The 26,969-nt window shown below is 41.6% G+C and overlaps 1 protein-coding gene across 1 annotated transcript; it reads right to left on the bottom strand.

Moving 5' to 3' along the window:
• Window positions 1-11,111: 11,111 nt before the first annotated feature.
• Window positions 11,112-18,409, bottom strand: LOC125534956 (disease resistance protein RGA5-like). Its single transcript, XM_048698015.1, has 4 exons — window positions 18,331-18,409; window positions 17,518-18,234; window positions 12,829-14,712; window positions 11,112-12,707 (listed from the first exon to the last, which is right to left on the bottom strand). The coding sequence occupies exons 2-4, from the start codon at window positions 18,222-18,224 to the stop codon at window positions 11,330-11,332; spliced, it is 3,969 nt and encodes a 1,322-aa protein (XP_048553972.1). The 5' UTR covers window positions 18,225-18,234; window positions 18,331-18,409; the 3' UTR covers window positions 11,112-11,329.
• Between the last annotated feature and the right edge of the window lie 8,560 nt (window positions 18,410-26,969).

Genomic DNA, 26,969 nt, shown 5'->3' with positions numbered 1-26,969 from the left:
TATGTTTCTTCTCCCCCTCTACTCTCTTGTAATGGATTGAGTTTTCCCGTTGAAGTAATCTTATCGAATTGAGTCTTTAATGATTTGAGAACACTTGATGTATGTCTTGCCGTGCGTATCTGTGGTGACAATGGGATATCACATGATTCACTTGATGTATGTTTTGGTGATCAACTTGCGGGTTCCGCCCATGAACCTATGCATAGGGGTTGGCACACGTTTTTGTCGTGATTCTCCGGTAGAAACTTTGGGGCACTCTTTGAGGTTCTATGTGTGGGTTGAATAGATGAATCTGAGATTGTGTGATGCATATCGTATAATCATACCCACGGATACTTGAGGTGACAATGGAGTATCTAGGTGACATTAGGGTTTTGGTTGATTTGTGTCTTAAGGTGTTTTTCTAGTACGAACTCTAGGCTCTTTGTGACACTTATAGGAATAGCCCAACGGATTGATTGGAAAGAATAACTTTGAGGTGGTTTCGTATCCTACCATAATCTCTTCGTTTGTTCTCCGCTATTAGTGACTTTGGAGTGACTCTTTGTTGCATGTTGAGGGATAGTTATGTGATCCAATTATGTTATTATTGTTGAGAGAACTTGCACTAGTGAAAGTATGAACCCTAGGCCTTGTTTCCTATCATTGCAATACCGTTTACGCTCACTTTTACCACTTGTTACCTTGCTGTTTTTATATTTTCAGTTTACAAAAACCTATATCTACCATCCATATTGCACTTGTATCACCATCTCTTCGCCGAACTAGTGCACCTATACAATTTACCATTGTATTGGGTGTGTTGGGGACACAAGAAACTCTTTGTTATTTGGTTGCAGGGTTGTTTGAGAGAGACCATCTTCAACCTACGCCTCCCATGGATTGATAAACCTTAGGTCATCCACTTGAGGGAAATTTGCTACTGTCCTACAAACCTCTGCACTTGGAGGCCCAACAACGTCTACAAGGAGAAGGTTGCGTAGTAGACATCAAGCTCTTTTCTGGCGCCGTTGCCGGGGAGGTTAGTGCTTGAAGGTATATCTTTAGATCTTGCAATCGAATCTTTTTGTTTCTTGTTTTAGCACTAGTTTAGTTTATAAAAGAAAACTACCAAAAAAATGGAATTGACTTTGTCTCATACGCTTCATCTTTTTAATATCTTTCGTGAGTATGATGGAAAGGAAAATTGTGCCAAAGTGTTAGAAGAAGAATGCATTAAAATGTTTGGCACTAAATCTTTGAATGATGAGCATGATTGCAACGTTGTTAGTACGAATTCTATGAATATCCATGATGCTAATGATGATTGCACTAGTTATGATGAAAATGTCTCCTATAAACATGTCAATTTTTGTGGAGTGCATTGGGTTTGTAAGTACACACCAAATAGGGAAGATAGATATTGCAAGAGGCATAAGTGCTTAGAAACCAAATTGTTGCAAGAAGAGCTAGATGAATGCGCTGAAAGATTCAATATTTACAGTACCCCATGTGAACTTTTCAATGAACATGGTCATTTAAATCTCCAATGCTATTTGTTTCATGATCAAGTTGTGTCCAAATATAGTGATGATTTGATTACCCTTGAGCATCATAAAGAGCTTAGCCTTCTTTTGGGCTATGAAGAAATGAAACATATAACTGAGGGTATTCCAAAATTTAATCTTGATAAAATTCTTGATTTTGATCTAGAGAAGATTTATATGTATTGTGCGGTGAATTGCATTGAAAATCCTTATATTGCCAATTACATAAAGAAAAGAAAACAAATAGAGGATGAAGCGAATATTAACGAAAGGGAAGAGACTTCCCAATATTCTCCTATTATTTATTATAATGAATCAGGTAATGAGGAGGAGCCTTCTATTCAACCAATCTCATTAATAAGGAGCTCCAAAAAGAGGATTGAACCCACACATGATGTGGTGAAGAATAAGAAAAGAAAAAGGAAGAGAGGTAAAAAGGTATCTCTCCCAAATAAAGTTGCTCCTATTATTGCTGTGCCTCATGAAAATGAAGATGATTCACTTGATGATGATCTCGTTATGCCTATTGCTTGTTGTGATGATTATGATTGGGAAGATAATGATACTCCTTATGATATTGAAAATCTTTTTGGCACTTGCTTGGAAGAATATGATAATAATGTTTGCTATAATATTGGTGCTATCCATACTATTAATGATGAGAGTGAGTATGCTTATGATATGAAAAGGCCCAAGCTTGGGGAAGCTATGTTTGATGAGGATGACATATTTGAGAATATATTTGCTGCAATTAATGTTTGTCCCAAGCTCGGGGATGCTATGTTTAATAATGATGATATTTTTAGCCTCCCAAGTTTCGATATGCAAAGTTGTTATGATGATAGCATTCCTTCTACCTATGATAATAATATTTATGAAAGTGGATTTGGGACTTTATTTAGTGTTGTATCCACTATTTCGGAAGAGGTTTCAATCGATTATGATGAGAACAAAGTTGCTACTTATGATGATTATTGTGATAACACTTATGCTATAAAGAGTAGTGATAATTATATTTATAAAATTTGTCATGATTGTGAGTACCCTTTCTCTGAACATTACTCCTTTAATGTGGAAACAATTTATAGTATTCAAGTCTCCTATACTCCCACTATTCTGAATGAGAAGAATTTTGCTTATGTGGAGAGTAATAAAATCTCTATGCTAGTAGATCATGAAAAGAATGCTTTAGATGTTGGTTATATTGTTGAATTCATTCATGATGCTACTGAAAATTATTATGAGAGAGGATCATATGCTTCTACATATTGCAATAATATCAAGTTTCCTCTCTATGTGCTTAAAATCTTGAAGTTATGCTTGTTCTACCTTCCTATGCAAGTTGATTCTTGTTCCCATAAGTTGTTTGCTCACAAAATCCCTATGCATAGGAAGTGGGTTAGACTTAAATGTGCTAGTCATATTCTTCATGATGCTCTCTTTATGTTTCAATTCTTATCCTTTATGTGAGCATCATTGAAATCACCATGCCTAGCTAGGGGCATTAAACGATAGCGCTTGTTGGGAGGCAACCCAATTTTATTTTAGTTTCTTTCTTTTTGGTTATGTTTAGGAATAAATAATCCATCTAGATTCTGTTTAGATGTGGTTTTATGTTTTAATTAGTGTTTGTGCCAAGTTAGACCTATAGGATCTTCTTGGATGATAGTTATTTGATCTTGCTGTAATTTCCAGAAACTTTGCGCTCAGTGCCCGAACTGTTAAAAATCACCAGAATGTAATAAAATAGTGATTCCAATTGCTGCTGATCAATAAACAAATTATCTAGGACTTCCTATTTTGGTAGAATTTTTTTGAGTTCCAGAAGTCTGCGTTAGTTACAGATTACTACAGACTGTTCTGTTTTTGACAGATTCTGTTTTTCGTGTGTTGTTTGCTTATTTTGATGACTCTATGGCTAGTAAAATAGTTTATAAACCATAGAGAAGTTGGAATACAGTAGGTTTAACACCAATATAAATAAAGAATGAGTTCATTACAGTACCTTGAAGTGGTATTTTGTATTCTTTCGCTAACGGAGCTCACGAATTTTCTGTTAAGTTTTGTGTTGTGAAGTTTTCAAGTTTTGGGTAAAGATTCGATTGACTATGGAATAAGGAGTGGCAAGAGCCTAAGCTTGGGGATTCCCAAGGCACCCCAAGGTAATATTCAAGGACAACCAAGCGTCTAAGCTTGGGATGCCCCTGGTGGCATCCCCTCTTTCGTCTTCGTTCATCGGTAACTTTACTTGGAGCTATATTTTTATTCACCACATGATATGTGTTTTTCTTGGAGCGTCATTTCCTTTTGTTAGTTTTTGCTTGCTGTCTTTTATATTAGTGTTTTGCATCTCTAGTTTCAATAAAAGTGTCTAGGATAGCTTTTGCCATGCTTATTTTGCAAGTATGCATGTTGCTGTTTGAAAACAGAAAGTTTACCGCTGTTGCAAAAAATTCCCTAGAAAAGTCAGAATGTGATAAAATGTTGAAACCTTTTGCATAATAAGCTCTGATAAATTTACTATAGTGGGAATTTTCTTTTATAATTTTTGGAGTTAGTGAAGTATGACGAATCTTGCATTCTTTATAGACTGTACTGTTTTGGCAGATTGCTGTTATGTTTGCATTGTTTGCATATGTTTGCTTGTTTAATGATTCTATTTGATGATATGAGTATTAAATATGTAGAGGCATTTAGTATGCAATGTTGAATAATAATTTTAGTGATTTGTTACAGTAGAAAATGATAAGGTTTTGCATTGGTTTATACTAACCTATCTCACGAGTTCTTGTTGAGTTTGGTGTGGAGGAAGCTTTTGAGATTTAGGAAACCATGATATGAGAGGAATTAAGGAGACACAAAAGCTCAAGCTTGGGGATGCACAAGGCACCCCAAGATAATATTTCAAGAAGTCTCAAGCATCTAAGCTTGGGGATGCCCTGGTAGGCATCCCACCTTTGTTCTTCAACAATTATCAGTTAGTATCGGTTGAACCTAAGTTTTTGCTTCTTCACATGTTGTGTGCTATCCTTGAAATGCCGTTTTCTTTAGCTTTGCTTGCTGTTTGAATAAAGTACCAAGATCTGAAATTCTTAAATGGGAGAGTCTTCACATAGTTGCATAATTACTCGACTACTCATTGATCTTCACTTATATCTTTCGGAGTAGTTTGTCATTTGCTCTAGTACTTCACTTATATCTTTTAGAGCATGGTGGTAGTTTTATTTTGAAGAAATAGATGAACTCTCATGCTTCACTTAGATTATTTTGATAGTCTTAAATAGCATGGTAATGAGCTTAATTCTAATATGCTAGGTATTCAAGACTAGTAAAAACTTTCTTATGAGTGTGTTGAATACTAAGAGAAGTTTGATACTTGATGATTGTTTTGAGATATGGAGGTAATAATATTAGAGTCATGCTAGTTGAGTAGTTGTGAATTTGAGAAATACTTGAGTTAAAGTTTGTGATTCCCGTAGCATGCACGTATGGTGAACCGTTATGTGATGAAGTCAGAGCATGATTTATTTATTGATTGTCTTCCTTATGAGTGGCGGTCGGGGACGAGCGATGGTCTTTTCCTACCAGTCTACCCCCCTAGGAGCATGCACGTAATACTTTGCTTTGATAACTTATAGATTTTTGCAATAAGTATATGAGTTCTTTATGACTAATGTTGAGGCCATGGATTATACGCACTTTCTTCCTTCCACCATTGCTAGCCTCTCTAATACCGCACACTTTTCGCCGGTATCATACACCCATCGTATACCTTCCTCAAAACAGCCACCATACCTACCTATCATGGCATTTCCATAGCCATTCCGAGATATATTGCCATGCAACTTTCCACCGTCCCGTTTATTATGACACGCTCCATAATTGTCATATTGCTAGCATGATCATGTAGTTGACATCGTATTTGTGGCAAAGCCACCATTCATAATTCTTTCATACATGTCACTCTTGATTCATTGCATATCCCGGTACACCGCCGGAGGCATTCATATAGAGTCATATTTTGTTCTAAGTATCGAGTTGTAATTATTGAGTTGTAAGAAAAATAAAAGTGTGATGATCATCATTTTTAGAGCATTGTCCCAAGTGAGGAAAGGATGATGGAGACTATGATTCCCCCACAAGTCGGGATGAGACTCCGGACGAAAAAAAAGAAAAAAAGAAAAAAAGAGGCCATAAAAAAAGAGAAAAGGCCCAAACAAAAAAATATAAAAGAAAATAAAAAAAGAGAGAAAAAGAGAGAAGGGACAATGCTACTATCCTTTTACCACACTTGTGCTTCAAAGTAGCACCATGATCTTCATGATAGAGAGTCTCCTATGATGTCACTTTCATATACTAGTGGGAATTTTAGATTGTAGAACTTGGCTTGTATATTCCAATGATGGGCTTCCTCAAAATGCCCTAGGTCTTCGTGAGCAAGAGAGTTGGATGCACACCCACTTAGTTTCTTTTATCGAGCTTTCATATACTTATAGCTCTAGTGCATCCGTTGCATGGCAATCCCTACTCACTCACATTGATATCTATTGATGGGCATCTCCATAGCCCGTTGATACGCCTAGTTGATGTGAGACTATCTTCTCCTTTTTGTCTTCTCCACAACCACCATTCTATTCCACATATAGTGCTATATCCATGGCTCACGCTCATGTATTGCGTGAAGATCGAAAAAGTATTGAAAATGTTAAAGTATGAAACAATTGCTTGGCTTGTCATCGGGGTTGTGCATGATTTAAATACTTTGTGTGGTGAAGATAGAGCATAGCCAGACTATATGATTTTGTAGGGATAACTTTCTTTGGCCATGTTATTTTGAAAAGACATGATTGCTTTGTTAGTATGCTTGAAGTATTATTATTTTTTATGTCAATATGAACTTTTGCCTTGAATCTTTCGAATTTGAATATTCATACCACAGTTAAGAAGAATTACAATGAAATTATGCCAACTAGCATTCCACATAAAAAATTATCTTTTTTATCATTTACCTACTCGAGGACGAGCATGAATTAAGCTTGGGATGCTTGATACATCTCCAACGTATCTATAATTTTTGATTGCTCCATGCTATATTATCTATTGTTTTGGGCAATATTGGGCTTTATTAACCGGAGGCCCAGCCCAGATTTGCTGTTTTATGCCTATTTCAGTGTTTTGAAGAAAAGGAATATCAGACGGAGTCGAAACGGAACGAAATCAACTAGAGAAGTTATTTTTGGAACGAAAGCCACCCGATGGACTTGGACCCCACATCAAGGAAGGAACAAGGAAGCCATGAGGGTGGGGGGCCGCCCACCCCCCTAGAGCGCGCCCCCTGCCTTGTGGGGCCCTCGTGGCTCCCCTGACGTACTTCTTCCGCCTATATAACTACACGTACCCTAAAACTTCCAGAACAGAGATTAGATCGGGAGTTCCGCCGCCGCAAGCCTCTGTAGCCACCAAAAACCTCTCGGGACCCTGTTTCGGCACCCTGCCGGAGGGGGGATCCCTCACCGGTGGACATCTTCATCATCCCGGCGCTCTCCATGACGAGGAGGGAGTAGTTCACCCTCGAGGTTGAGGGTATGTACCAGTAGCTATGTGTTTGATCTCTCTCTCTCTCTTGTGTTCTTGATTTGGCACGATCTTGATGTATCGCAAGCTTTGCTATTATAGTTGGATCTTATGTTTCTTCTGCCCCTCTGCTCTCTTGTAATGGATTGAGTTTTCCCCTTGAAGTAATCTTATCAGATTGAGTCTTTAAAGATTTGAGAACACTTGATGTATGTCTTGCCGTGCGTATCTGTGGTGACAATGGGATATCACGTGATTCAGTTGTTGTATGTTTTGGTGATCAACTTGCGGGTTCCGTCCATGAACCTATGCATAGGGGTTGGCACACGTTTTCGTCGTGATTCTCCGGTAGAAACTTTGGGGCACTCTTTGAGGTTCTATGTGTTGGTTGAATAGATGAATCTGAGATTGTGTGATGCATATCGTATAATCATACCCACGGATACTTGAGGTGACAATGGAGTATCTAGGTGACATTAGGGTTTTGGTTGATTTGTGTCTTAAGGTGTTATTCTAGTACAAACTCTAGGGTTGTTTGTGACACTTATAGGAATAGCCCAACGGATTGATTGGAAAGAATAACTTTGAGGTGGTTTCGTACCCTACCATAATCTCTTCATTTGTTCTCCGCTATTAGTGACTTTGGAGTGACTCTTTCTTGCATGTTGAGGGATAGTTATGTGATCCAATTATGTTATTATTGTTGAGAGAACTTGCACTAGTGAAAGTATGAACCCTAGGCCTTGTTTCCTATCATTGCAATACCGTTTACGCTCACTTTTACCACTTGTTACCTTGCTGTTTTTATATTTTCAGTTTACAAAAACCTATATCTACCATCCATATTGCACTTGTATCACCATCTCTTCGCCGAACTAGTGCACCTATACAATTTACCATTGTATTGGGTGTGTTGGGGACACAAGAGACTCTTTGTTATTTGGTTGTAGGGTTGTTTGAGAGAGACCATCTTCAACCTACGCCTCCCACGGATTGATAAACCTTAGGTCATCCACTTGAGGGAAATTTGCTACTGTCCTACAAACCTCTGCACTTTGAGGCCCAACAACGTCTACAAGGAGAAGGTTGCGTAGTAGACATCAAAGGCAAAGGATTTGAATGAGAGGAAAGAGCGATTACCTCTACAACATCAGCGTGACTGACTTCGGCGTCGTCCTGGCAATGATCATCTTCAATAAGGCGTATTAAAAATAAACCAAGTGAGTCAAGTTCTACCTCAAGATCCGGGTTACCCACATCATCGTCAACTGGTGGATCGGAGGATGCGGTGGTTCTTTTCCTAATAGCAGGTTTCTTTACAACTCTGGTTTTTGGCCGGGTTGGCTTCTCCGGTTTATCTTGCGGAGGCTTCCTGCTCCAGAACGGGTCATCGCCCTGTTAAGAATAATAACAGCATTTTCAGAGAGTATTGGGACAAAGGCAGTTTCAAAAAAGCATCAGGTGTGAATCTTACAGCTGGCGGTTTATTAATGGCACAGAAAGGGGGTAGGCCGGTTTGAGCACAAACGCATTCCGGTTGATTCAATATCTTCTTCACAGCCTCAGTAACTTCGTCATCTGTAAGCTGGATATCAATGTGCCGTTGAGCATCTGTTACATCTCCTGTATAGTCGCACATCAAACCGGGGCGCTGGCTTAGGGGCAGTATGCTCCAAGAGATCTAGCAGCGAGCAAAGTCAACCCCTGTCAACCCGTTTGCCATGAAGGCCCTAAGCTTGGAATATTGAGGAGCATATTTGCTTCTCTCCTTAGGAGTCAGCCTTTGAGGAAAAGGGTGTTTCTTGCTCAGACGTTCCGGACGATAACCCAGCAGGGGATTTTCTTCAGAAGGAGAGGTGTCCTTGCAGTAAAACCAGGTTTGGTTCCACTCTTTGGGGTGGCTATGAAGCTTGGTGTGGGGAAAGGTGACTTCTTTCCTTTTTTGAATCGTCATACCACCCAGTTCTGTATTGGGTCCGTCTATGAACTCAGTACGGCGGTTCAAGTGAAAGCAATCCCGGAATAGGTCCACTGTTGGTTCCTCTTGAAAGTACACCTCACAGAACACTTGAAAGTGACAGATGTTGGTTACGGAGTTGGGACCGGTATCTTGTGGACGCAGTTGGAAGTTGGCTAGGACATCCCGGTAAAATTTTGAACCGGGAGGCTTGAAGCCCCGGGCTAAGTGATCAGCAAAAACAACAACTTCGCTGTCTTTGGGCGTGGGAGGACATTCCGGGCCAGGGACCCTCCAGTGAATATCGTCTTTCTTATTTAAAGCGCCCGTTTTGACCAGATTGTTCAGTTGGTTTTCGGTCACCCGAGAAGGGACCCAGTTGCACTCATACACTTGTTTGGCCATGGCAAGATCTACAATCCAGTAATTGCCGGTTCAAGAATATGTTGGAAAGATATGTACTGATGCATATTTGCTAAACCGAAGGTAGCTATCTATAAACCGGAGTTCTACAATGCAACAATGTCCTAATAAAGGATTTTGGCGGTTCAACAAGGGGACTAATGGTATATACCGGATTGTCATTTCCTCTACAACGTTAAACCGCCGAGTCAAGCATTGAAGAGTCAAGATTGCAGATGAGTAAGTAATCAAAAACAGATTTCACAAGGTTATGTTACAGTTTTGGATCTGGGGCAGGTCAGAAAAGGGAAAAATATTCAAGGCTTAACGAAGCAGTACCGAGCCAATGAGCAAGGATGCAAATAAGATCTATGGTTTTGAGATGCGCAAGTGAAAACGGAGGTTAAAGGCTACCACTACAACAGAGCAAGGATTCAGGAGTTCATCTGAGAACCATCATATGAATAAAAAAATGAATGATGAACTCTGAAGAACCTGGAAACCCTAGAACAGATCTATGGCGGAAAGGGCCGAAGGCTTACCGGAGCTGAGGAAGAAGCGGAAGGCTGCCGCGGTGTTCTGGTACGTTCAGGGTGATGCAGCGGCCAAGGTCGGAGCAGAAGTCGACGGCGGTGGCGGAGCTCCGAAAGCTGAGCGGCACAAGGAGGACGACGTGGAAGGGCACGAAGGGGAAAATAAAATGACCCCTCGGCCCTATTTATAAGGACAGTGGATATGTGTCAGGCGCGAAAATCGAGGGGCCGCGAATTTGGAAGTGAGGCACAACTGTCGCCTCGATTGTTGGAGACTCATTAATGAGGATAGGTCATATACAGTTTCTTTATAACAGATGACATCACGCCGGTTCACCACGATCTGAGAAGATGATGTCACGATGGTTTACAAAATTACAAGAAGATGTTGAAGACGAAGTTTTCTACTAAGGATTGACATGAACCTGTTCAAATCAATCTGGGGCCTAATGTTGGGGATATTACTACTGGGCGTAAACCAACCAGGATAGGCCGGGTTAACTTCATCAGTAGTTAAGTATGCTTAAAGCCCATGATGACAGATGAGGATGATATATAAAGGCCTAAGGCCCAGTATGGGGTTAAGGCCTATAGCCGTAAACCGGCGTTGGTATGTAACTTGTATTGTAAGATAGAAATAGTGGAGACCGAACCGGACATGTTTATGAGCCGGTATCGGGATTCTGTAAACCGACGGGCGTCACCCATGTATATAAGGGGACGACCCGGCGGCGGTTCAAGGACAACAGACAACAACTCGAGGACTAGGCGAAGTATATTCGCTCCCTGGTCATCGAAACCCCATCAATTCCATCACAACTAGACGTAGGCTTTTAACTTCATCGAAGGGGACAAACTAGTATAAACTCTCTTGCGTCCCTTGTCCGCTTTAACCCCTTCAAGCTAACCCGTAGCGATGGCTCCACGACTAAGTCCTTTCATGAGGACATCTGCCGTGACAAAACCACGACACCTACCAAACAAACACAAGAGAAACCTGAACAGCAAGCCAACCGAAATTAGTAACGAAAGCACCCGAAACCTGGTACTGATAGCAATGTAGCGGTGTGTGAAAAAAATTTGTTAACCTTAATATCAGTAGCTTGACCCCCAAAGTCTCATTTATCCCATACTTATGCCACGGTGATATTTTGATCGTGACACCCGAAATAAGCAAGAAGACTACCACATCTTTGATGAATGACATTAATCCAAATTTGAATCCAAAATAAAAGATGCATATAAGATGTCCTGCACGGTGGCTAGAATAATGTACAAGGGAACTGCAAGGCAATGTCCTGCACAGTGGATGGGAACAAACGCAGTGTTATTAAGGATCACCGGTCTATTATGATTCTTGGGATGGTTCCCTCCAACCCCCTGCACTGCTGTTTTAGCTCCTCGCTGCATCTGTGTCCAACATGTACCTCTTGCAGTGATTTGGGGAGGCCATCCTTGGGCAACAACGAGACTGCTGGACAGTTGTAGATTTTTAATTTCTTGAGGCTGGTAAGGTTACGCAGCCCTGCAGGGAGTTGTTGAAGGTCTTTGAAATTCCAAAACTCTAGTTCCCGGAGGGAGGAGAAGAGTTGAAGGGCGTCCTCCTGCTCCTTGATGAACCGCTCCATCCCTTCACACCAATCCCCCCAAAGTTGCAGCTTGCTGAGGGAGGAAGAGAGGAATCTGCAGATGGGTGCAACAAGAAGTCCTGCTATGTCATCTGTCCAAAGCTCATGCAGTGTGGATGAAACAAGCTGTGTCTGCTCCTCTTCACCTCCATCAGCATCCTCCAAAGCCCCTCTGGGATTGGGATCCCAATCAGCAAAGAAACCAGGGCTGGCTAAGACTTTCAATTGCCTGAGATGGCCCCCGGTAGTAAGGAGAGACTGCAAGCCCTGAAATTTCAGATCCTCTCCACAACTATACAATTCTAATGTGGCAAGAGAGGAGATGTTTGAGAGGGGCTCCAGTGTCCTCAAGCCTTTCACGTCCAAAAGACACATAAACTGCAGGGAGGAAGGGAAAATGTGACAAGAAAAAGAGAAGGCAGATAGAAACTTTGGGGACTCCCTTATTGTTAATCCCCGGAGGGATCGCAAGGCTTGGAGCGATCCTCCTCTAGGAACAAGAGTTGGCGGGTCCACCAGGACCAGCTCTTTGCAGCCATTGAACATCAATTCCTGTAGTGAGTCACACAGATGAGGTGGGAAGAACAGCACCCCATCATCATCCTCTTCCTCTGTTGCTGTTGTTATTTCACCTCCCCCCATCTCTGATGCTTCTTGTGTTGTTTGCTGCACATCCACCCCCACTACCAGCTTTTTTATGTTTTTACAATGCCATATTTCCAACTTGGAGAGCTTTGGGAGGTGGTGGAGGAGCTCTGTCAATTCCTTCCCACTATTACCACTTAAGAAGCTGATCCGGATATGCTCAACAGGGAGCTGCCATTCCATATCACTCTGACCTCCTCCTAGTGGTCCAACTAGACCAACTGAACTCTGTACAAACAATGTCTTCAGCGAGGTTAGCATCAGAAGGTGCTTCAACTCCAGAGGTGGACAGCTAATGAGTGTCAGCTTCTCAAGACCTGTTTCTTTATTGGAAACTAACAGTTGGTCCAATCTATGCAGATCACCCTCTCCCTTTTCTTTCTTTCTTCTTTTGCGGGCGAGATCAGCCTTTCCATTAATTATCAATTCTGTTGGTCCAGATCTGGGAGCAAAACAGAGGAGGAAGGAATGGTCAGAGCAGAGCGCACCACAAAGGCGATAATGTAGTGAGTCAAAGAGATGAGCTGGGAAAGAATACACAGAATCAGGAGGAAGAACCGTACCTTTTAATGAAGTGAGAGTCGCTGCTGGAATCTTGCTTTATTTCTGTCTGGTAATCTTGTGTGTGTTCCCCTCGGATCAGATGTTGTTGTTCACTTGATATTGACGGGGGTTGCCCAGGGATCTCATGTTGTTTTTCTGCCTCAACATACAATTCCTCAACCATATCTGCTCTTTCTATGCTCACGTTAGGGTGCCTGCCCATGGCTTTCCTGAATGCTGACTCTGCAACCATGAAGTCACTTTCCACAGCACCGGCAGTTAGCCCGATTACTCCAGAAATCTCCTTGATGCTTAACAGATCTTCAACGCCGACAAGCAAAAATCCATCTCTTGGGTAGGCATTGAAACCTAGTTTAAGCCTCTCAAGATTGGGCATTGTTCCTTCCTGAAACATCAGGCGCAGTACACCGCACCTGAACTCAAAATACTCGAGAGCAGGAAACGCTCCCGGTGCGAAGCCGATGAGTCCTGTAGTTGGTTGCTGGACATGCAACAAGAGAACACTGAGAAATGACAAATTTCGCAGGTTACTGATATCATCTCTTTGGAGTTGTCGCACTACAAATTTCAGAATGCAGAGGTTGGCAAGCTGTCCAATCCACTTGGGGATTCTACAGATGGGTAATAGCAACTCCATTGTCTTCACTGATTTGCAAGAACAGCTGGAGTCGTCCAATGAAATAGGAGGATTCAGGGTGGTGACAGTTTTCAGGGTACCCGTCAAATCGGGCACTTCTATCCCAACTCCGAGGCGGAGATGCAACCAGCTCCGAAGATGAACAATATTCGCTGGAATAGCTGCCACCCTTGCATTTATTTCAAGTGTCTCCAAGTGTTTTGGACCTTGCATCAGATCTGGAAGATGTACAGTGTCGTTGCATGTGACCTGCAAGGATCTCAGTAGAACCAATTCAGAGGTAGGCTTGAGGTCAACACCGGTGCTTGGTTCATCAGCCCAAATATGGAGGATGAGGACTCGAAGAACCTTAAACTCCAAAATGGAAGAGTAGTAGCAGCTCTTTAGTCCAATAAAGGCAAGTGATTGAATTTCCGACAGGCCTATACTTTCTGGACTAGTTGCATATGTAGCACTGCCAAACTGCAGGGACAGACGCCTAACCTTGTTAGAAAACCGTACTGTCCTTTGAGAGTAATCTATTACAGTAACAAAGTTCTCCTCAATTGACTTAGTTGTAATAATGTCATGTACCATGTGATGGACTGCATAGTACAATATCTCATCACTGTACCCCACATCTATCTGTTGGATCATGCCCATATGGACAAGCTTATCAAAATAGCTCTCGGCAACTTTCATTTTTTCATTCTCTCTTGGTGCACAGATAAAAGCTTCTCCTACCCATTGCTTCATTATAACTTCTTTCAAGATTATATAATTCTCTGGGTATATACTAAGATACAATAGACATGTCTGCAAACAGCTTGGTAGACAATTGTAGCAAAAAATGAGTACTTGTTTGAGTATCTCGTCAGAAGTTGCATTTGTTGGCAAATTGTTCTGTATTTTCTCCCTGTTCTGTTCTGCATTTGCTTCCCCTAGAGTTGCTACAACACTGCATATGCTGATAATCGCCTGTGGTAAACCAGCACATCTTCTTATAATCTCATTTGACACTCCATCCAATTGGCGACTGTGTTGTTCTCCAGACCCAAACACTGCACTGATGAACAGCTCTTTTGAGTGACTGAGGCTAAGACGCTCCATCTTAAACATGTACTGAGACTCATAACTACAACATGCAAGAGCAACATCCTGATTTTCTGTTGTTGTTACTATCCTGCTGCCATTACCCTCCGGGAAAGCACGTCTGACAACATGCCATACTGATGTAGCCCATAAGTCATCAATTATAAGAAAGTACCTGCCAAATAAAAGGTTTGTATATATATTAACCACACTTCGCTGGCAAAAAGAGAAATAAAACTAAATTCATGGAGAAGTGTCGTGTATAAGTTCTTCAATTTATTTTGTTGTGTGAAAATGATCCAGATCTACTATAAAAGTTCGGCAGAAGTACAAACTATCTCAAATATAATAAAAATTACATCGAGGTCCATAGACAGTGTATTAGTTGACATTGTACTTGTTATGGAAATTTGGCATAGCTACCAGCTACTGATATAGGACTATAGGAGTGCCAAAATGCAGTTTGGGACATGGTGCAGAAATAAAAATAAATACTGAGAAATAGTAACAGAAATACAAAGATCTATTCCTGCAACCCAAATCAATCTATCAACACATAAAAGGGTAATTTTGGATTAACATTCAATACATATGCTTCATCAATTCAAATACAACTTTCAACCCGCCATACAACATAGATCTTTAAATTTCCAAAATGAACACTAACATGTATTGTGTCAGGGACCCACATTTCTTGTGCAACTTTTATTTTGTGTCAAGGGTATTACTCTTGAATTTTGTTTGTATATATGGTAACCATATTTGTTTATTTGTGATATATACAGATATCAAAACACAATCCTCCGGACCAGATTCCAACCATGCTTTTCTCTTGTCCAACAAGAGTTCTTTTGTTGTGTGCCGGCTCTGAAACCACATGGTTCCATGGGTTGGCCTAGTCCAAAAAGATCACATGAGAGTCCAGACAAATCCGCGAGAGAGAAAGTTCTTTGAGAAAACAAAAGCATGATTGCTATTTGTAAGTTGCCTGGACTCAGAATTGGCGTCAGTTGATTCCCCCAGAGGAAGGGGAGGTGCAGCTCCAAGGCCGAGATAGTGAAAACATGCATCACATGACCGAGGGTTTGCATGCTTTAATAAGGCCATGGTGTTCACGATGGTCTACAAATGCTTGAGGAGAGATATCAAGCTGATGAGCGCGAGGATGGTAAGATCATCCACCATTGAGTCGTATTGGAGATGGAGGTGGAACTAGAGTCTAAATGGAAGATTCGGCTCATTTAGATGAAGGTACCACATTGTAAACTCATAGAGCATCGGGGCATGTTTCAGCAGAAAATAATGAATCATGTGATCGGAGCTAAAGCGAGTGACTGAGAGAAGATGTGGAACTCAACATTGATGGAATGTGACTAGTAATTCTCCGTGGTGGTGGCTGGGAAGGTATGTGCCATCTACCTAGAATACTCGACCCCGATAGCAGATGCTCGACACAGTGATAGCGACAAGTCTGGTTGCATGCACAAAACACATCTACATATTGAGATACAAGTGGAAAAGTAACAAGCATGGATGGATGCTAAAGTAGTGCTGGCGAGTACTAGGTTTACGTTGGTGACTAGTTGATGGATATGGCCATCCATTGGGAATGTGAGAAAACAGTGGAGAGTCATGTGAATGCTTAATGCACAGGTTGAAATTCAGATGACAAATGTTAAATCAGACGGAATGGTGTAGTTGTAGGGTATATAAAAAAGGCTATCTAGAAAATGGATGAGACAAGACTCGACTCAATAAAACTAAAGGATGAAGTGAAACTCTTTCAAATTTCGTGCTGCAAATATGCACAATATTTACATATATTAATTAGTAGAAAAATATTAAGAATATTGTGCATATTTTGTGACGAAATGTACTACTCATTGCCTTCATGTGACCTAATAAATAAATAATGAGCCCAGGTTTATATAGTTTGGTTTATTTTTTTATTCTTAAAAATTATACGAGTGATGATCAAGAAAACGGGCGCACCACTGGTATTAGTCACACCGGTGATGATTAGCAAAATGAGGAGCGGTCGTGCGCGATCACCATGGCATGTTCGTGGGAGGCTCATGCCATTTTTTCCCCATCCGTCACTGATCTAGAACATGTGGAGTTGTTGGCGTGTCGAAGAGGGGTACAGCTGGCGATTGAAGTGGGCGCACGGAGGACTGTCCTTGAGACGGACAATCTAGGGGTCAAACAAGCTTTATCTTCACACATGAGCTAGCGAGACCCCGGTACGGTCCCCTCATAGAAGAGATTAAGGAGCTTCTCACCTCTATGGATGAGTCTCGTGTGAACTGGGCTAGGCGTTCTGCAAATCGTGTGGCACATAATCTAGCCAAGAATGACTGCTTGGATAAGTTATGTAAGACTAGCTTGGTTTTCAATTTCTTCAGTTTGTATTCGCGACATTATTACGGCTGAGGCCATTTATAGTTAATAAAAGCAGCGACATTCCCCTAAGTGAGGCTGGCGTTTCATTCGCTCTCCCCTTCTAAATCAATGAAACGCCAGCAAGATGCTGGGTCTTTAATTTTTTTTATCTCACTTGCTCACCTGTTCTATGCGTTATATTTTTCATTCGTACGCCAATAAGCGTTTTTTTAGGGGGAGCCAATAAGTGTATGATTTATTCAACAATCTAGTTTTTGCTACACAATCACGTTAATATCAAAATGATTGGACATCATAATTTTCTTAAATGGTTGGTAAATCACAATTTTTAAAAATGTTTGGATATCACAACCTTTCCGGGTTGCAACGCACTTAAAAAAAACTACGATGCTTACACAAGAATACAAGATTATCCTCCGCCGTCCAATCAAGGCCCTAAGTCCAATTAAAAAGTTTCATAATTCGGAAAGGTGAATAGAAAGAAAAAAATGCATATCAGAATGATAAAACTTAGATCGAGTGATTAATTACTAATCAGTTCTACTAGCAAAAGAGAATGAACTGGGCCAGGACAAACCTTTTATTTTGTAGATGCTCAGTGAGGTCTTGGATCAGCTCGTGCACACCATTCGCGTCGGGTGGTTGGTGCGGACGAACTTGTGCGAGTATGCTCCTCAGGATCCTCCTCATGTCAGGTTTCCTGGCTGTCCGCACAAAAGCACGGCAGTCGAATCCCTCGAGTTTCTTCTCACGCCATAGCTGTTTGGCAAGCGTGGTCTTGCCGATTCCTCCACCGCCGACTATGGATACCACCATGAACTCCTTACCATCATCAGTCAGCAACTGGGTCAGCTTATAAACCGCGCCTCCTTCGTCATGAAGGCCGACGACTGGATCTGACTTCCGGCCACCGCTCACCGTTCGATGCTGGTGGTCACCGACACCGATAGGAACAAGATCTGCAGGCCCGGTGAGGCTCTCAGGAACATACCTTTCGTACCGGCCATTGGCCTCCTTCACACGAGCCATGAATTCTGGTATCTCGGCCTCCCAGTCCTCCTGGGCGTCGACACAGTTGTTCATGTCATAGGATAGTTCGCGCACATCTTTCATCCAGATCCTGGCTGTTTCAGGAGGATCTGGTGACTTGGAGAGCTCCAGCAGCCGGGTTGTGAGCTTCCCGAACTCAGCCTTGAGTTCGGCATCCAGGAGCCCATCCAGCTTCCCTGCAAGGGAGCCCATGGCACCCAGAGAAGCACTAACAACCGGAGGCAGCTGCTCCATGGCGATCTCTCTGCAGCGCAAACACAAGGGCACAGATCAATAATGGTGGTGGTGGCGTGTGTATTGGGGTTGGGGGCGTGGACTTAGAAAGAGATAAGAGACATACAGTCTACACAGTGATTATTAGGTGACGGAGAGGGAGGGGTGTGCAGAGGGGAATGGAGAGAACTTCACGGAAGAGACCAAGTGCTCAACATAGAACTAGGCGAGGGAGACACAATGCTATTGATATTGGAAGATGTAGACGCCCTACAGCTAGACAATTGTTTAATGAAAACAATTAGTAGATGCCCACTTGAAACCTATCCTATTGTTGGACTGCCATCCAATCTGATTATAGGTATGATGCGCTGCCGCCTCCCAGCAGTTGCACACAATATCCATAAGCCCCCTGCGATTCGCATGGCTGAGTAATGACCACGTATGGAGCCAGGTAGACGCCTGGAATATGACCTGCAAATTTTTTGTGATAGTTTGTCTGTTAAAAGTGACATCGTTCCGATAGTTTCATATGGTCCAAAGTAATGCACACACTCCTACTCAAATATGTGCCGTTGTCTTACGCTCTACTTGTTTAACCACACACCAAATATACTAGATAAAGTGTTGGGAGGACTAACGTTAAAGGACACATGGACCGTGCGCCACAATAACTTGGCTAGTGGACATTTGAGGAATAGATCGATTGTATTGATTCATCCTGATCACAAAAACAACAACGTTTACTACCCTCCCAACTATGCTTTGCCAAGTTGTCCTTCGTCAATATCACTCCCTTGTGAACAAACCACATGAATACCTGTATTTTTAGCGACACCTTAACCTTTGAAATGTGAAGCAACATTGGGACAGGACCGGTATGTATCAAATCAATATACATGGATTTGACCAAGAATACACCTGACACAGACAACTTCCAGTGTACGGTATTCGACGCATCAGAAAGGTTAACCTCCATCAACCTAAATCTCTTGTGTTACCCGAATCGGGGGCGCGTGATAGTTAACTCCTCCCAGCCTCCCTCCTTGGAGCATGAGAGCTTACTATGCTTCAAGGTCTAATAAAAATTCCACAATAAATACTTGAGTTATTTATGACTAATGTGAGTTTGTGGACTAGAAGCACTTTTATCTTTCCATACTTTGTTAGCCTCTTTGGTACCGTGCATTGCCGGTTCTCACCTCGAGACTTGGTGCAAACTTCGCCGGTGCATCTAAACCCTGTGATATGATATGCTCTATCACACATAAGCCTCATTATATCCTTCCTCAAAACATCCACCATATCTACCTATTATGGCATTTCTATAGTCATTCCGAGATATATTGACATGCAACTTTCATTATTAATATCATTACATGACTTGAGCATTCATTGTCATTTTGCTTTGCATGATTATATAGAGCTGACATGATATTTGTGGCAAAGCCACCGTTCATCATTGCTATATATGGTACGCTAGATCATTGCACATCCTGATACAATGCCAGAGGCATTCATATGTAGTCATCATATATCAAATTGTAAGTAAAATAAAGTGTGATGCATTATTAGGGTGTGCCCCTAACTATGAGGATAAAAAAAGACTAAAAAGAGCACAACAAAAAGAAAAGAAAATTGAGAAACCAAAAAAATGAGAGAAAAGGAGAGGAGGGCACACTACTATCTTTTTTTCACAGTTATGCTTCAAAGTAGCACCATGTTCTTCATATAGAGAGTTTTCATATACTTCACGATTATGCTAGTGGGATTTTTACATTATATAACTTGGCTTCTATATTCTGATGACGAGTTTCCTCAAGTGCTCGAGGCCTTCATGAACAAGAAAGTTGGATGCACACCCACTTAGTTGCATTAGGAGAGCTTTCATACACTTATAGCTCTAGTGTATCCGTTGCATGGCAATTCCTACTCCCTACACTGGCATCGATTGTAAGGCATCTTCATTGCCTAACAATCAGTCGTGTTGATGTGAGACTTTCTATACTTTTTGTCTTCTTACTTATAAAACCCCAATCGTCATTCTATTTGCCATTCTAATTGCTAAGTCCATGGCTCACACTCATGTATTGAGTGGAGTATAAAAAGCTGAAGCACGAGAAAGTATGATACAATTGCTTGGCTTGGCACTGGGGTGTTCATGATTTATACTTTATGCTAGGAAGACCGAGCTACGACATGCTGACATGATTAAATGTTTTGGAAGAAAATTCTTTAGCTTTCTTTATTTGAAAGTCAATGATTACTTTCTAGCATTTCTTTATACTATTGTTTTGATATCTATTAAGTCATCGCTTCCCAACATTTATACCAAAAGAAATACATTATTATAAATGCTAGGTAGCATTTCACATAAAAAATCTATTTTTATCATTATCTACTCGAGGACGAGTAGGAATTAAGCTTGGGGATGCTGGTCCAACTATCTATAATTTTTTATCGTTTCATGCTATTATATTATCAATTTCATATGCTTTATATGACATTTTATAGTGTTTTTCTGGAGTAACCTATTAACTTAGCGCCCCGTGACAGTTTCTAATTTTTTTGCTTATTTCTTTGTTTCGCAGAAAAAAACATACCAAACGAAGTCCAAACACGATGAAACTTCACGGTGAATTTTTATGAACCAGATGAGACCTTAGATGCTTCGGGGATGCACTAGAGATGATCAAGGGAGGCACAAACTCAGGGGGTGTGCGATGTGAGCTTGTGGGACCCACATGGTCCCATTAGACCTAATTCTAGTGTTGTAAATTCCCTAAAATCCAGAAACCACCAGAGCGAGACCCATAACAATTTTATCGCCGCCACAATCCTCTGTCCCTCTGCGATCCCATATGGAGCCCTTTTACATAGTGCTGTCGGAGGGGGTATCCATCACGGAGGCTATCTTTATCAACCTTGCTGCCTCCATGATGATGTTTGAGTTATTCCCCACGAGGCTTATGGGTCCATAGCAGTAGCTAGATCTCTCTCTCTCTCTCTCCCTCTCTCTCTCTCTCTCTCTCTCTCTCTCTTTGTTTGTGTGTGTGTGTTAGTGTGTTAGTGTGTGTATGTGTGTGTGTGTCAATACAATGATCTCTTCGGAGACCTATTTGATGTAATTCTTGCGGTGCATTTGTTGGGATCCGATTCATCATGGGTTTATGATCAGATTATTCATTGAAACTAATTGCACTTCTTGGATCTATTATGTGTAATTTGATAGCTATGTATGCTTTCCGATCTATAAGTTTACTTTGGCCAAGTAAACAGTAGATCTTGAGAGGAAGTGGTGCATAGTAGTGGTTCATTCTTGCGGTGTCCTTACTATGCGACAAAAGGGGTTGCAGGGCACGTATTGTATTGTTGCTACAAAATAAACGACGGGATCTGGACATATTGATTGATCTTATCTTGTCTAAATTATGTTATCTTGCTCCAAGCATTACTCTGCTTGTTATGAACTGAATATCTTGCGAGGCATGCTAGATAGCGGTTAATGGGTGGAGTAATATTAATAGTAGTAGGCATGAGTAAGCTTAATGGTATACTTATGACGTTCGTAATGCCTATATATGAATTATGTCTTGAAAAACACAATCATAAATATGCGATTTTGTATCAATTACCCAACAGTAATTTGTCTACCCATTGTATTATGCTTATGAGAGAGATGCCTCTAGTGAATGCTATGGCCCTCAGGTACACTTTTCCTATTAAATACCAAAAACACAAATTCCATACTATTCTTTATTTAATTTTTATTTTATTTCATTATCTACCTATCACTACAAAATTTAATCCTTGCAATTGGCGGGAACAAGGTGATTGACAACCCTCTTGTCTTCGCTGGGTGCAAGCATCTACTTTGTGTGTGTGCAGGTACCGTTGACGTTATCTGTGTAGCGTCTCTTATTGGTTCGATAACCTTGAATTTTAACTGAGGAAAATATTATCGGTTACTATACTGCTTCATCATTTCGACTTCGGGGAAAACCCAACATCTACGCCAAGTAGCAAGCAGTTGGTTTCTCGGCACATGGCGTCTTCATTGAAGCGGCGATGCCCGAGAGGTCACGTCTCTGTTCCGCCCTCCCGTCCGGTCAAATCCCTGACATCAATGGCCGCCGCTGCATACTCTGGGCCGACATGAATGCGGCGCGAAATTGACGTGGGCGTCCGATGAAAAGCATGGGAGAGGCGGGTGGGAGTTTTTGTTGGCCAGGGCGGTCAAACTCGGGCGTGACAGCGGTCCGGACGCCCGCAAAGCCTCCCACTTTGTCTCCGGTTTGTCATAAAAATTACATCCGTACCGTTCTAAACAATTTTCAAAATGTATGTTTTCATTATAGAAAAATCAAAATTTTCTTATTCTTTTCTTTTGGTTTTCTAGGTTAATTTTCTTTGTACTTGATCTTTAAACCCTTATTTAGTTACCAGAACATAATGTAGAAAACTGCATGGACATTTCTATACAAACATTTCAAGATTTTTCTAGAAAATATGAATATTTTTTAAATTAGAAAAAAATAGTGAATATTTTCTAAAAATACAAAATGTTTTATTAAAACCCTGAACACTGTTTCGAGCTATCCATACTATACGAACGGACGGGCAATGTCACCATTGACGGGGAGGAAGAAGGCTTCATCATAGGAGCAATCGGGAATACAAGTACGTGGATGGTTAGGATTGGTTTTTCTTCTTATTGAGGAATCAATTTAATTTTACCTTTTTTCTTGGAATTGGTTTGGTCGCCCATTCTTCTTATGAGATTTCAAAGCACGACAGTATTTCAACATGGTGGCCGGAATTTCTCGACAGCCGGCACAGTGTCATCACATGGCCCCTCTAGGGTGTGGTAAAATTTGGGTGCATTTCGAGTAAGCCTCCCTTGAGGCCGCTTATGAACCGCACCATCTCTGAGCTAACTTCTTACATAAAAAAGTTGTGGAGATGGTCTCCACAATTGCTCCCGACAATCTCTTTCTTTCATGGAAGGGCCGTTGGCCGAATTTTATTAGACAATTTCTTGGAAGCCAATGTCGGAGTATTCAATTCATCTGTCAAGTTGGCTAGGCTTTCTATCAGGTGTCTTAGTAAAGCCACTAGCGTAAAAAAACACTCTTATATTATGGGACGGACGGAGTACTACGTACAGGGGCGGAGCCAGGATTTCACCATGGGGGGGGGGGGGGGGGGCGAAGAACACATTGAAGCACACAGGAGACATAACTCAAAAATATTTCAAGTCTTGAATATTGTTGCGATATCAAACATGTAACAGTATAAGCTTTGCAATAAAAAGACTACATTTCTACTAGTTTGAATGCAGATCTACGCCCCCCAGCCGGTCGATCAAACAAATCAATAATCTCATTAACATTGAACTTTGCAGCTATCTCCTTCCCAATGCAACCATGTAAGGTCGAAGAAAATCGTCACCCATTTTACTTCGGAGACGCGTCTTGATAATCTTCACTGCTGAAAAAGCTCTCTCCGCAATTGCAGTAGACACTGGGAGAGTGATGACCAAGCGCAATAATCTATCAACCATTGGATACACAGAGGCTTTACCTGTTTTATGCAATGCAACGATCAAATCAGCCAGTGATGATGAAGAATTCAGCTCTGGATGGTTGCAAACATCTAACTGATAGTGTGGAAGTTGTGACTCCAGGCGAGCCTGCTCTTGACTAGAAAAATCCGCTGGATAGAATTTGTCCACAAGCATGCAAATCTTTGATATGTCAAATGAGTCATGCCTTGGATCCAAGGATGCACAGAGTGTCATTAGCTCTGTAGTCTGAACACTAAAATGGTCATTTAGCTCAACTAGTTGTTGATCTATCCCCACATTGAACACATCTGCTTTGTAGTGGTGAAGCACCGTGATGTTATTATGTTTATTCCGAGACTTAGTCACATCAACATACCTGTAAATTACAAATACAGTATATGTGTTAGAGTAAAGCATATGTGATTAATATTATTCTATTATACAGTAGAGGAAAGGGACATACTTGTGACTCATATCAGGGATCTCAATTTCATGCTTCACACAAAAGGTCTTAACCTCCTCTAGGAGAGGTTCCCATCCTTGCTCTCTTAGATCAGCGAGGAGCACCTTAGTGTTAGAGAGTGTATCTAATGCATTCAAAATGTCCATAGATTTCTTCTGGAGTGTTTGGCACAAGACATCTGTGATTTTCATAATACTCTCCATGAGGTGCAAAATGAACACAAAATAAAAAAACAATTATCCTTAGGGCGCCTCCAGCATCTCCACGGGAATATTGTGTCACCGAACGATCATTCGCTATACTTCGTAGGACTATAATTGTGGCACCAAACATCTTCCTCAAGCTCCGAATTGACTTGAAGTGCGAACTCCATCTAGTGTCTGCTGGTCTCTGTAAAGAACCTATCTGGTTTGCCCCTTTTCCCGTATCAAGATCCCCTAGTTCAATTTCACGTGCAATTTCGGCGGCTTGATTTGCTAGTAACTCATCATTGCGTTTAGGTGAAGCACTAACAACATTTATGACAAAATTTGCATGCTGAAAAAAATTATGCACTTCATGTACCTCTCGTGATGTTGCAACAAGGGCCAATTGAAGCTGATGCGCCATACAATGAATGTAATATGCATAAGGGCACGCCTTCAGAATTAAATCCTTCAATCCATTCCACTCCCCTCGCATATTACTGGCCCCGTCATAGGCCTGACCTCTGATATCTTCCACATTTAAATTGTTATCTTCTAGAACAGTGCAAATTGTCTCCTTGAGAGTCAATGCAAGAGTGTCATTCACATGAATGACATCAACAAAACGCTCCTGTATGAATCCTTCAGTGTCAGGAAACCGGAGGACCAATGCCATTTGCTCTTTCTTGGATTCATCGCGAGCTTCGTCAACCATTATACAAAATTTGCTATCACCAATTTCTTCTCTAATTGTTCTTTGCACCTTTCGAGAAAGTATAGCAAGAATTTCCTCTTGAACCTGATGAGATGTGTACTTTGCGTTTCCAGGAGCATTTTCCAAGACAACATCTTTCACCTCCTTGTTATAAGAAGCCAAAAGTTTTACCAGTTCTAGGAAATTACCCCGGTTAATGGATCCCGGAGATTCATCATGCCCTCTAAAAGCACAAGCCTGGAATGTTAACCACCTGCATCATATCATATAATTGTTTTGTTAGGATACTACAACATACAATATTTTAATTATTGTAACATAAGATGGAAGAAAAATATTGCTTACCGGATGGAATCAATTGTTACTTTGAGCCTTAGCCTTGCATCTAAAATCGTTTTTGCGGTTGCTTTCCCATACACCTTATCAATATGAGTCGTGTTGTTCTTAAAATTATCATAACAACGAACTGAGAAGTTATGGGCTGAACCAGCATCTTTACCCATATGAGTTAAAAAAGCGCACTCTTTCCCATTATTCACCTTCTTCCACCTATCAAAGCCCAAAACAGTAAATGTTTCTGAGCCGCACTTCCCAATCGGCTTTCTTGAGAAGAGGAAACAATGGAAGCAATATGCACGCTTTGTGTAAGGTGAAAACTCGAGCCATTCAAAATCCTTGAACCAACTGTACTGGAAACGCCAACGATGTTTCGGTGGATCATCATTATATGGATACTCTCTCATGTATGGCATGTATCGGCCTTCAGAAATATAGAATTGGCGTGCTTCATTTTGCTTATCAAGAGGGAGTTCCCAAATCTGTTTGCGCTTTCCAGGGTCTCGCTCGAATGGTGTGCTTCCGATTCTTTGTTGTCCTAGAACTTCTACTTCTACAGATGCCTCAATATTTTGCTCGGGGGGTGGCATATCAAATGAACTGAGATTGGGGACATTATGATCAGTGGGTTGCTCTGTGACATCGACCTCCACGGTTGCATTTGCATTTTCAACTGTAGAGTTTGAAGCAATTGCCTTGAAAAAATTACTTATCGGTGGTGTCTTCCTCTTCCTCATGACCTATGCAGTTCTTATATAAGTACAAAGCAGATATGTAATCTGGAATTGATGTGACAAGTGCCTAAATATACTAAGTCACTAACCACTACGTAGTAAGTACTAACAGTTGATCAATTGATTTGTTGAATCAAACTGATGAGTAGTATGAACCTGTAGACTGTAGTCGGTAGACAATAATACCTCCTTCTCTGATCACGGGACAGGATCAGTTAGGAATTCAGTGTGGGCTTGTGGCGATTCCGTGCGGCTGCCTGGATTGATGCGCGGTCAGCGGCAGCTTCGCAAATCAGCAATCGACGACAGGCGAAACACGGCGGCGCGGCGCCCGGCGGCCGGCGTCAATGAAGCCCTAGCGCCAGCGGCTAGCGGCGCGTCGCGGACGAAAGAGTCCAGGTCTCCAGGAAGCTAGTCGCGTGCGTGTCGTTCATCGTTGATCGATTGAGATGTGGATGGGTACCAGCGTATACATGCGTGCGTTTTCCGCTTGCACTAATGGCCTGATGGCCGGATAATTATGCCTAAACTATTAGGAGTTCGTTGGGGGGGGGGGGGGGGGGGGGCCCCCCCCCCCCCCCCCCCCCCCCCCCCCCCCCAGTACTAGTCCCTGCTCGCCTCTGACTACGTAAGAGTGGTTGGCGACATAAGCTCTCCTCCTTGGTCTTCGTCTTCCTACAGAAAAGGTATCGGCACCACACCACCACCAGATCCAAAAGAAAAGAAAAGAAACTAGCTTCGTCAAGCCGATCGAGTCGTCCGGCAGT

The sequence above is a fragment of the Triticum urartu genome, chromosome 2 (assembly GCF_003073215.2).
Source record: "Triticum urartu cultivar G1812 chromosome 2, Tu2.1, whole genome shotgun sequence".
NCBI classification, from domain to species: domain Eukaryota; kingdom Viridiplantae; phylum Streptophyta; class Magnoliopsida; order Poales; family Poaceae; genus Triticum; species Triticum urartu.
Note: the sequence above shows the minus strand (reverse complement) of the source record. Positions and strands in the feature narration are given on the sequence as shown.

Coding starts and splice junctions, on each gene's coding strand:
- LOC125534956 (XM_048698015.1), bottom strand. CDS start 18,224: ATGGAGCAGCTGCCTCCGGTTGTTAGTGCTTCTCTGGGTGCCATGGGC. Junction 14,713..17,517: donor GAGCATCTACAAAATAAAAG/GTTTGTCCTGGC, acceptor TTTATTTGGCAG/GTACTTTCTTATAATTGATG. Junction 12,708..12,828: donor GACTCTCACTTCATTAAAAG/GTACGGTTCTTC, acceptor TTTTGCTCCCAG/ATCTGGACCAACAGAATTGA.